This window comes from Capra hircus, chromosome 10, assembly GCF_001704415.2.
Source record: "Capra hircus breed San Clemente chromosome 10, ASM170441v1, whole genome shotgun sequence".
In the NCBI taxonomy this organism is placed as follows: domain Eukaryota; kingdom Metazoa; phylum Chordata; class Mammalia; order Artiodactyla; family Bovidae; genus Capra; species Capra hircus.
Genome location: NC_030817.1, coordinates 74,887,927 through 74,900,739, shown reverse-complemented (window position 1 = coordinate 74,900,739; position 12,813 = coordinate 74,887,927). Strand labels below are relative to the sequence as shown.

The 12,813-nt window shown below is 38.7% G+C and overlaps 1 protein-coding gene across 1 annotated transcript; it reads left to right on the top strand.

The window, feature by feature from the left end:
• LOC102189129 (olfactory receptor 4F3/4F16/4F29-like) lies at positions 10,157-11,086 on the top strand. Its single transcript, XM_013967042.2, has one exon. The coding sequence runs from the start codon at positions 10,157-10,159 to the stop codon at positions 11,084-11,086; it is 930 nt and encodes a 309-aa protein (XP_013822496.2).

Genomic DNA, 12,813 nt, shown 5'->3' with positions numbered 1-12,813 from the left:
TACTTGCTTCATGTAATAAAGTGCTCCTATGTTGCGTGTCTACATATTTACCATTGTTATATGTTCTTGTTTGACCGATCCCTTGATTATCACATAATGTCCTTCTTTCTTTGTCTCTCTTTTTACAGTCTTTGTTTAATCTTTTTTTTTCTGATATAGATATTGTACCCAGCTTTCTTGTCATCTGTATTTGCATAAGATACCTTTTTCCATCATTTTACTTTCAGTCCATGTATGTCTTTGATCTGTAGTATGCCTCCTGTAGATAGGTTCTGTGTTTTATCCATTCAGCTACTCTATGTCTTTCAATTGGAGCATTTGGTCTATTTACATTTTCAAAACTTTTTATTAGAGGATAATTGCTTTACAATATGCTGCTGGTTTCTGCCATACATCAACATGAATCAGTCACAGGTATACTGTGTCCCCTCCCTCTTGAACCTCCCTCCCATCTCCCACCCCATCCCACCCCTCTACATTGTCACAAAGCCCTAGGTTGAGCTCTCTGTGTTGCATAGCAATTCCCATTGGCTATCTGTTTTACTTATGGTAACGTATATGTTCGGAGAAGGCAATGGCACCCCACTCCAGTACTCTTGCCTGGAAAATCCCATGGATGGAGGAGCCTGGTAGGCTGTAGTCCATGGGGTCCCTAAGAGTCGGACATGACTGAGCGACTTCACTTTCACTTTTCAGTTTCATGCATTGGAGAAGGAAATGGCAATCCACTCCAGTGTTCTTGCTTGGAGAATCCCAGGGACAGCGGAGCCTGGTGGGCTGCCGTCTATGGGGTCACACAGAGTCGAACACGACTTAGCAGCGACTTAGTGACTTGAAGCGACTTAGCAGCAGCAGCAGCAGCAGCAACGTATATGTTTCCATGCTACTCTCACAATTCTTACCACCCTCTCCTTCCCATGCTGTGTCCACAAGTCTGTTCTCTCTGTCTGTGTCTCAATTGCTGTCCTGCAAATTGGTTCATCAGTACCATGTTTCTAGATTCCATACACATGTGTTAATATGCAATATTTGTCTTTCTCTTTCTGACCTACTTCACTCTGTACAATAAGTTCAAAGTTCATCCACCTCATTAGGACTAACTCAAATGTGTTCTTTTTTATGGCTGAAGCAAGCTTAATTTACATTTAAAATAATTATTGCTAGATATATACTGTTGCCATTTTGTTGTTTTGAGGTTGTGTTTGCAGTTATTTTTTTTCCTTTCTTCTTTTGCTTGGTTCATTTGTTATTTGATGACTGTTAATTTTTGAATATTTTTGGCTGTTAGGTGTTAGTTGTGGCAGGCAGGATCTTTTCCGTTGAGATGTGTGGGTTAATTATTCTATATTTTTTTAAAATGCTGTTCTCAATTCTATTGTTTCTCCAGGAAATAAAGGGCATGTGCACACATCTCTCCATCACCATCTCTGCTTCCACCTTGTCTCTTTTCTACTGTTTCTATTCCAGGCATTCTCATCCTTTTTCATTAGTCTTTAGTGTTTACTCATGCTTGTTACTCCTAAGTATTGTTGGATCTTCGAACACAAAAAGAGATTTAGTTTACTAAATGTGTCAAGAGATGTGTTTTTCAAGAAACTGGTGGATTTTTTTCCATTTAAAAATTAGAAAATAATATATCCCTTTCATTAAGGATCCCTGGAGTCATATAATAAAATGAAGATTAAAAATGTATAAAAACCAAAATGATAAATATTTTCCACTTAAGAAAATTATGCACCCCATTACCCCTCCCTCACAATCCTATGGGACAATGCTCTTGGCTTGATGACCTCAGTCTGGGCATCCCAAAACTCTACTGCATCACTTGGTCACCACCCTTAAAATAGCATCTCTTCTTATCCTGGGGTGGGTGGGTGGAAGGATGTGGGTATGCTCATGCACAAGAGATAATTTAGTTTCTCCAGCTTCTCCAACTCCGTGACCATGCTGCCATCTGAGAACTTTTAATAGATTAGGTAGGTGGGATAGAGGGGTTGGTGGACTGTAGTCCACCACAAGAAGAATCTCCTTCTCAGGTTCTGAGGCTTCCAGACAGGAAGGCTGTAACAGAATGAGCGGGAGCAGAAATTGTACAGGAAGAAAGAGCCAGTGAAATTGTATAGAGAAAGACACAGGAGTGAAAATGAGGTTGTTTTCTTTTTCTTAGTTTTATTGAGAAATAATTGACATATACCACTATATAAGTTTAAGGTGTGCAACATGATGGTTTTATTTACATATATTGTGAAATGATTACCACAATAGGTTATATCCATCATTTCATATAGATACAAAAAAAGGAAAAGAGAAAAAAATATATTTTTGATGAGAACTCTTAGAATCTATTCCCTTAACAGCTTTCCTAGATATCATGTAGGAATGTTAACTACAATCATCATATTGTAGTGTTGTTAATTTTTTTATTAGTTTATTTTTTAATTAAAGTATAGTTGATGTACAGTAATATTACATGTTACAGGTGTACAATAAAGTGATTCACAGTTTTTAAAGGTTATACTCCAAATGGCTGCCCACTCCAGTATTCTTGCCTGGAGAATTCCATGGACAGAGGAGACTGGAGGGCTACAGTCCATGGAATCTCAGGGTTAGACATGACTATAGTGTGGTTAATTTTTAATGAGAATGCAGACTTGAGAATCAAGATAGGAGAGAAAGAGAAGTTACCATAAGCTTACAACTGCTGCCCCTGCTTTTAAATTGTCTGATTCTGTTTTCTCCATATATCGGGTCATCTTTGGCATCACTTGCTGTATCGTCCAGAATATAATTTGGTCAGATAATTTCAACGTGACCTCTAGCTCCCAAAGATCTCTGTCTCTTTTGATACTCCATTCTGCTTGTTATGCTCAACAAATGTGCTACTCAAAAATGCTAATTATTGAGTTCCTGAGTGTTTCTGAATGGTGTTACAAAAATATTTCTGTAATATTTGTTGTCCAAGTTCATGATTCCCATCTTCAACAAGATTGTCACAGCGGCTTGGAAATTTGTTTATCTTTAACTGTTTATAGATTTCTGCCTTCTACAAATTTTGTGCACATAGCATATGGCCTGATTTTCCACATTTCCAAGAAAACCTTTTGTCCTATATTCTCAAAACTATTCATCATTTCTGATTTTGCTTTCTCTACTTTGTCACCATTTGTTACCTCCCTACAATCTAAATTCTCACTTTCCTGTTTGATTTCATCTGATCTCTTTTATGGCACCAAAGAAATCTCAGCCCTAATTCCATGCTTGCTTAGTCTTTTTGATCTCTTTGTAACATGGGAACATGACAACCATTACTTATCTCTTTGACACTCCTTTCTGCCTTGGTTTTGTTGTTGTGCACAGAAATAGGGTTTTTTAAAGGCAGATACTGGGACTTCCCTGATGGTCCCGTGGCTTAGACTCTTGATCCCTGGTTGAGGAACTAAGATCTTATATATGCCACACAGTACAAAAATAAAATAAATAATAAAGGCAGATACTATATAAAAATAATAGTGATAGTATTATAATAAGGATCATGACAAACACAAAGTATGTGTCCATTTGGGGCCATGTATATTTTCTCCATTAATTTTCTTTTATCTCTTTATATGTTATCCTTCAAACAAATCCTTTTTCTCTTGATTTCATATTTTAGATAACTTCCACATTTTTGTCTCTAGCTGGGATCTTTCTGACCTGTAAGTTATTATGGTTTTTTTATTAATAAGTTGCCCCCTGACTTTGATGAATCTTTTACTGGGACGAAAACCTTAGTGTAGTTTACTATTTTCCCAGCCAAACCAGCAAACACCTTTCTCCATGTCCCTTAAGTTATAACAATAATGTGTGAATTTAACTCTCATCTCTGCCACTAGTAGTTGTGAAATCTTGGGAGTTAAGTATGTATGTGTTAAATGTTTACATATGTAGGATGGAATGTTCTTCTGGGTTAAATTGAATTCTTCTTTTCCAGTTTTATGGAGATATAATTGACATATAGCACTGTGTAAGTTTCAGGTATACATTTTTTAATTCTTGTTTAAAATTCATAATAAAATAACTGTTTTAGATCCTGAACAAACAGACATATTTGCATAATGTACTCAAAAAGCAATAGACTTGAAATCAGATGACTTTATTTTTGGTTTCAAACTCAGTAAATCTTTGTTTTTGGACAACTTCTAACTTCTCTGAACTTGAGCTATCTTGTCTATAAATGAAAATAATTCTATTATGGAAATAGCCACCCGAAAGGTAATCAAAAGCCTCAAATATGTGAAAATACTTAGTAAATATGTGCCACACAGATAATGTATGCTTTTCTAGCTCTAAAATTCCAGCATTAACTATTTCAGAAACTTTAAAATATGGATTCAATTTATCTCAGTTTTACTCTATGACTAAGAATAGCATGGAGGATGACTACTAATTATACCATAAAACCTGGATAGACACTGTATATGTTCCCTGTTGTACTGGCTGCTGTTAGAACTATTGTTTCTCTTTCAATTCCTCTCTTTCCCCCTACCTCCTGCCTCTCTCTTTTTTGTTTACTTGCTTCTTACTGATTTCTGAAACTTCAGAAGTTTAGCCATGAACCACTATCAGCCTGAGATAAAGCTTCCCTACTAGACAGTTGGAAATTTTTAGCAAGAATATCAGGCATTATCTTGGGAGTGGTTGGGAAATGTGTTAATGCTCAGTTTTAATTTTGGAAACTTCCTTTATAACCGCTGGAGTTAATGAGTAAAGATGTTGGACCAGAAAAATAGGAAATATGGAACACTATGGACCCGAAAAAAAAAATGGCTTTACTTTTCAGAGAATTGTTATTGACTAAATAATCAAGAAATATTTTCCACTTATTACATTTGTTATTTTAAAAAATAAAAGAGCCAGAAGAAATTATCTTTATCCTCCTCAAACTTACAATATATTTGAGGAGAGAGACTCTACAGATTAAAAATTAACATCACTGAAAAACTAAGATAAATAGCCAAGGATTTGCTCTAAATAAGTAATTATATTATCTTTTCTCAGAATATATTCCCCTCTCCTCCCAGCTTATTAAACTCCTACTGATTCTTCAAAACTCCCAAGTCTTTTCTCTTTTGTAAAGCTCTTTGTTAATTTCCCAATGGACTCTTCTGTGCCCTTCCAGGCTACCAACAAGCACCTGGACGCTTCTACTATGATGCCATATACTGCACTTTATTTTTTGTGTGGGGAACTATTCAATTCCGTTCAGTTCAGTAGCTCAGTTGTGTCTAACTCTTTGGAGCCCCACAACTGCAGCACACCAGGCCTCCCTGTCCTTCACTAACATCTCTGACACCCAGAGCTTGCTCAAACTCATGTCCATCGAGCCGGTGATGCCATCCAACCATCTCATCCTCTGTCGTCCCCTTCTCCTTCTGCCTTCAATCTTTCCCAGCATCAGGGTCTTTTCCAGTAAGTCAGTTCTTCACATCAGGTGGCCAAAGTATTGGAGCTTCAGCATCAGTTCTTCCAATGAATATTCAGGACTGATTTCCTTTAGGATTGATTGGTTGGATCTCCTTGCAGTCGAAGGGACTCTCAAGAATTTTCTCCAACATCACAGTTCAAAAGCATCAATTCTTCAGTGCTCAGCTTTCTTTATGGTCCAGCTCTCACATCCATACATGACTAATGGAAAAACCAAGCTTTGACTAGGGTTTTGCCAGATATTTGGATTTTCCAGACCTTTGTGGGTAATGTCTCTGCTTTTTAATATGCTGTCTAGGTTGGTCGTACCTTTTCTTCCAAGGAGCAAGCTTCTTTTAATTTCACGGCCACAGTCACCATCTCCAGTGATCTGGGAGCCAAAGAAAATAAAATCTGTCACTATTTCCATTGTTTCCCATCTATTTGCCAGGAAGTGATGGGACCAGATGCCATGATCTTCGTGTTTTCAATGCTGAGTTTTAAGCCAGCTTTCTCACTCTTCTCTTTCACTTTCATCAAGAAGCTCTTTAGTTCTTCTTCGCTTTCTGCCATAAGGGTGGTGTCATCTGCATATCTGAGATTATTGATGCTTCTCCTGGCACTCTTGATTCCAGCTTGTGCTTCATCCAGCCTAGCATTTCACATGATGTACTCTGCATATAAGTTAAATAAGCAGGGTGACAATATACAGCCTTGATGTACTCCTTTCCCAATTTGGAACCAGTCTGTTGTTCCATGTCCAGTTCTAACTGTTGCTTTCTGACCTGCATACAGATTTCTCAGGAAGCAGGTAAGGTGGTCTGGTGTTCCCATCTCTTTCAGAATTTTCCACAGTTTGTTGTGATCCACACAGTCAAAGGCTTTAGTGTAGTCAATGAAGCAGAAGTAGATGTTTTTCTGAAATTTTCTTGCTTTTTCTATGATCCAATAGAAAGAAAGAAAGAAAGAAAGTAAAGTCGCTCAGTCGTGTCCGACTCTTTGTGACCCCGTGAACTGTAGCCCACCAGGCTCCTTCGTCCTTGGGATTTTCCAGGCAAGAATACTGGAGTGGGTTGCCATTTCCTTCTCCAGGGGAACTTCCCAACCCAAGGATCGAACCCAGGTCTCCCACATTGCAGGCAGACGCTTTAACCTCTGAGCCACCAGGGAAGCCCTGGATGTTGACAATTTGATCTCTGTATCTTTTCTCGATACAGCTTGAACATTTGGAAGTTCACCGTTCATATACTGTTGAACCCTAGCTTGGAGAATTGTGAGCATTGCTTTCCTAGCGTGTGAGATGAGTGCAATCGTGCAGTAGTTTGAACATTCTTTGGCATTACCTTTCTTTGGGATTGGAATGAAAATTGACCTTTTCCAGTCCTGTGGCCACTGCTGTGTTTTCCAAATTTGCTGGCATATTGAGTGCAGCACTTTCACAATATCATCATTTATTTGAAATAGCTCAACTGGAATTCCATCACCTCCACTAGCTTTGGCTGAGTGATGCTTCTTCCTAAGGCCCACTTGGCTTTGGACTCCAAGATGTCTGGCTCTAGGTGAGTGATCACACCAGCGTGGTAATACAGGTCATTAAGATCTTTTTTTGTATAGTTCTTCTGTACATTCTCGCCACCTCTTCTTAATCTTCTCTGCTTCTCTTAGGTCCATACCATTTCTGTCCTTTATTGTGTCCATCTTTGCATGAAATATTCACTTGATATCTCTTATTTTCTTGAATGGATATCTAGGCTTTCCCATTCTGTTGTTTTCCTCTATATCTTTGCATTGTTCACTTAGGAAGGCTTTCTTGTCTTTCCTTGCTATTCTTTGAAACTCTGTATTCATATGGATACATCTTTCCTTTTCTCCTTTGTCTTTAGCTTCTCTTCTATTCTCAGCTATTTTTAAGGCCTCCTCAGACAACCATTCTGTCTTTTTACATTTCTTCTTCTTGGGGATGCCTTTGATCACCACCTCCTGTACAGCGTCATGAACTTCCGTCCATAGTTCTTCAGGTGCTTTGTCTATCAGATCTAATCCCTTGAATCTACTCATCACTTCCACTGTATAATCGGATTTGATTTAGGTCATACCTGAGTCGGACATGACTGAGCGACTGAACTGAACTGAACTGAACTGAATGGTTTAGTGGTTTTCCTTACTTTCTTCAACTTAAGTCTGAATTTTTCAATAAGGAGTTCATGATCTGAGCCACAGTCAGCTCCCAGTCTTGTTTTTGCTGACTGTATAGAACTTTTCCATCTTTGCCTACAAAGAATATAATCAATCTGATTTCGACTTGACCATCCGGTGATGTTCACGTGTAGAGTCATCTCTTGTGTTGTTGGAAGAGGGTGTTTGCTCTGACCAGTGCAATCTCTTGGCAAAACTCTGTTAGCCTTTGCTGTGCTTCATTTTGTGCTCCAAGGCCAAACTTGCCTGTTACTCCAAATGTCTCTTTATTTCCTACTTCTGCACTCCAGTCTCCTATGATGAAAAGGACATCTTTTTTGGTGTTAGTTCTAGAAGGTCTTGTGGGTCTTCATAGAACCATTCAACTTCAGCTTCTTCAGCATTACTGGTCAGAGCATAGATTTGGATTACTGTGGTACTGAGTGATATTGTAAACGATTCCGTTCAGTTCAGTCGCTCAGTCGTGTCCGACTCTTTGCGACTCCATGAATCACAGCACACCAGGCCTCCCTGTCCATCACCAACTCCCGGAGTTCACTCAAACTTATGTCCATCGAGTCGCTGACGCCATCCAGCCATCTCATCCTCTGTCGTCTCCTTCTCCTCCTGCCCCCAATCCCTCCCAGCATCAGGGTATTTTCCAATGAGTCAACTCTTCGCATGAGGTGGCCAGAGTATTGGAGTCAGCTTCAGCATCAGTCCTTCCAATGAACACCCAGGACTGATCTCCTTTAGGATGGACTGGTTGGACCTCCTTGCAGTCCAAGGGACTCTCAAGAGTCTTCTCCAACACCAATACTTTGGGCTAAAAAATCAGTACTGATGCTTTGAGATAATAGTTTTATGAACAGTTTCACTAATTATGAACACAGAGGTGTGTGTATATATAAATGCCCACATTAAAAGCAAAACATTGAGATCCATTTTTTCTATTGTTGGATTTCTATTGCCACTTCAGTTCCAGGTCTGAGACTTTTTGTGCATTCATGCACCTTTATTTTACAAGTCCTTTACAATTTTATGCTCCTGCCTCCCCCCTTTTCAACTCACTCCAGATTTTAGCTGCATGTGTACATATTATGGGAACAGGAGAGCTTGACACAGAGATGCACAGTCAAGAAGAATATATGTTCCATGTGGTAACAGTGTATTCCCTGCAAAAATGGGTAAGACCTGGGGAGGTTATGTGCTGTGCTTAGTTGCTCATTCTGACTCGGTGACCCCAGGGACTATAGCCCACCAGGCTTCTCTGTCCATGGGGATTCTCAGGCAAGAATACCAGAGTGGGTTGCCATGTCCTTCTCCAGGGGATCTTCCCAACCCAGGGGTTGAACCCAGTTCTCCCACATTGCAGGCAGATTCTTTACTGTCTGAGCCACCAGGAAAGCCAGAGAGGTTATGTAATATCCCACATTATTGTCAGGAAAGAGTTAGCTGTAGCACCAGGCCACAGACATAGGAGGTTTGAAGCAAAGAGATGAGAACTATAAAAGGGGCTACAGGAGAGGCAGGGACAGGAGAGGGTTAGTTATTCTAGGACAACTATAACATGGCTGTATATTTCTTCATCCCCAGCAGATTCTAAAAGTAGGATTCCAATAGCTATAACCAAGCTATATCATGAAGCTCAGAAATTGAGAAGAGTCTGGAGCAGTAAATCAAATTGACTTCGTTAAGTTCCTTGACTTCCCTTATCAAAACCTCCCCACCACACACACCAATCCCACCTTGCACATCTTGGCCATGTCCTGGCTGCTAACCACACTACTTTGTATTTCACCTGTTTTTCTAAGTGCCCATGCAGATACCCTGTGCTATGAATATCCATTCTACCCTTTCCTTGGACCTATCATACTCTAGAGTCAGCCCTATGCCCCATGCCTGCTTCTCTCATGCTCACCTCTACTCCATGGGCTTTGTGTGAATTGCAAATATGATTGTAGATAGTAATATAAAATGATTCAAGACACATATTATGTGCCTAAGATGAAGTGAGGTTAAGAAATGACACAACTTGAAAAGCTGAAGAATTGTGTTATAAACAGTAAAAATAGAACCAGTGTGTTCTGGCAAATCCATCCCCCCCTCTTCTTTCTTTTTGTCTTTGTTGTGCATTATACCACCTTCCCCTCCCCTCTCGATCTTTGCTGTGCACATCTACTATGTTACCATGTTTGTTTCATTCTCTTGTTTGTAGATGAATAGTCCTGGGGGCTATGGTAAAAGGGATATTGCATGTGGAAGTGACTCAACTGCTTTAGGTGGCCACAGGTAAAATACTTGGACTGCAAGGAGATCCAACGAGTCCACTCTAAAGGAGATCAGTCCTCGGTGTTCTTTGGAAGGACTTATTTAATGATAATATGGTCCTGAGAAGAAAATGAGAAGATCTAAAGTCTTTACAGTTTGACTATCCTTGAATAATTAATCATTATAATATGCAGAATTATTAATATTCTTATGTTAGTTTCCTTTTGCTTTGTCTGGAAACATTACAGCTGGTCAATGAGCTGACGGAATGAATCACTCTGTGGTGTCAGAGTTTGTGTTCCTGGGACTCACCAACTCCTGGGAGATCCAACTTCTCCTCTTTGTGCTCTCTTCTGTTTTTTATGTGGCAAGCATGTCGGGAAACTCCCTCATTTTGCTCACTGTTACAATGAACCCTCACTTACACTCCCCTATGTACTTTCTATTGGCCAACCTCTCCTTCATTGACCTGGGAGTTTCTTCTGTCATCTCTCCAAAGATGATTTATGACCTTTTCAGAAAACGTAAAGTCATCTCCTTTGGTGGCTGCATCACTCAGATCTTCTTCATCCATATCATTGGTGGGGTGGAGATGGTGCTGCTCATAGCCATGGCCTTTGACAGATATATTGCCATATGTAAGCCTCTCCACTATTTCACTATTATGAGTCGAAAAAAGTGTATTTTGCTCGTGGTTGCTGCATGGATAATCGGCTTGATTCACTCTATCATTCAACTGGTTTTTGTTGCAAAATTGCCATTCTGTGGTCCTAATATAATAGGCAGCTTTTACTGTGACTTTCCTCGATTTATCAAACTTGCCTGCACAGATACCTACAGGCTGGAGTTCATGGTTGCAGCCAACAGTGGATTCATATCCCTGGGATCATTCTTCATACTGATCGTCTCCTACGTTTTTATCCTCATCACTGTTCGGAAACACTCTTCAGGTAGCTCATCTAAGGCCCTCTCCACTTTGTCAACTCATGTCATGGTGGTGATTTTGTTCTTCGGTCCTTGCATCTTTGTTTACATCTGGCCTCACCCCACGTCACACCTAGACAAATTCCTTGCTGTTTTTGATGCAGTTCTCACTCCTTTTTTCAATTCAATCATCTATACATTCAGGAACAAAGAAATGAAAGTGGCAATGAGGAAACTATGCAGTCACTTTATTATTTACAGAAGAATTTCTTAAATGCCAAAAGTATTATGAAGTCTCTTTACTGACTTGAAGTAAAATTAAATTTCTATCATTTTAATATCAGATGTTTCCAAGTTTTTTATTTATATTTAAGTGTCCCAGATTAAAATGGCATTATTCTTTTAAAAATGTTAACTGAGAAATTGTGTTGCTGTCTCTGGTTGGAGGAAACATGTGGTATGGTAAATAGTGTTTCCTGGAGAAGGCCAAATGCTTGTCTCTGAGGAGACATTACCTCGATGAATTTACTATGGTTTAGACTTCAAAATTGAGTCTCTTCAGTATCAGAGTGGGTTACATAAGGGAATGCTGACTGACTCTAAGTAAAACTTAGAAAATGAAACTATATACCTCTAGATGCCCATTTATTAGTTTGCCGCAAAAAAAAAAAAAAAAAAAAAAAAAAAAATTAGTCAAATGGCCTGAATTTCCACTTAGGTGTTTCCACATTTTTACACGGTAGGAAAATTTTGGGGAAGTCGAATGTTGATAGGAACATTAATAAACAGGGAATCAGAGTAACAACTGTTGACTGATTATTTTGATACATAATGCCTATATCTCCATGCTAAAATATGCCTATCATCACATTTGGGAAAACAGAATCCTTACACCAGGCTTTTTTTCTGGATGCTGGCTAGTCATCATGAGACTTATCTTTGACTCTTGTTCATACACTGTTTCGGGCTGTTTAGCCTCTATATATTTACAGATGCAGTGTTCTTTCCATATGTAATTAGCAAGGTTCTTCCTTTCCTTTCTGTTGGCATGACAATTCTTTTGCATTTGAATGACTTGAGTCATTCGTTGCAAGCTAAATTTTAGTTTGGGAAGTGTTTTATATATGACTATATTTTCTTCTATAGAAATGAAGGATTTCCATCAACAGATTTAGAATTTTCTATTCATACACATTTTCACAAAGAACAAAAGCTAATTTTTAAAAGAAGGTATTGGAAATAACTCTGATTTTTATACATTCTTATACTTACTCAATACATCTTAACCAATTTATCAGTACTTCTTTGATCTTACATGTGGTCCTGATTTGTATGTATTTGCTCACTCAGTTGTATCTGACCCTTTCCAATCCATGTAGCCCACCAGGCTCCTCTGTCCATGGAATTTTCCAGGCAAAAATATGATAGTGGGTTACCATGTCTTACTCCAGGGTATCTTTCTATCCCAGGGATTGAAGCCGCATCTCTGACATCTCCTGCACTGTCAGGCAGATTCTTTACCACTGCGCCACCTGGGAAGCCCAATCTTTATTTAATTCATAACTTATCCTACTTGATAATTTGTTTGCCTTTTCTTTTTATGTCCATTGCCTTTATATCATTTATTCATTTTTTAGTTCATTTTTAGACCCTTGGGAAACCAATACCTATTATCAGTTTACTAGCCAGCACTAATTTCAGTCTCCCTATAATGTTTTGAATTGGTATTTTAGAAATGGAAGTTTCACTAAGTTTTCTCTTCCATTGATTAAATAATGTTCAGTAGATCCAGCAAGGATTCCCATATTCCTCACTGCTTATGTGTGTTGTATACAAACAAGCCTGCTTCTGCCAATCCTATCTCTTTAGGCCTTGTGTCAGGTGTGTATCTATGAAAAGATAGATTCCCCACCTACATAATGAATAGTTTCTGTATCATCTAACGTAAAACTTTGTTAATATCATTTTTTTTATTCTAAAGAAAGTATGTCTTTTCAGTTC

Coding starts and splice junctions, on each gene's coding strand:
- LOC102189129 (XM_013967042.2), top strand. CDS start 10,157: ATGAATCACTCTGTGGTGTCAGAGTTTGTGTTCCTGGGACTCACCAAC.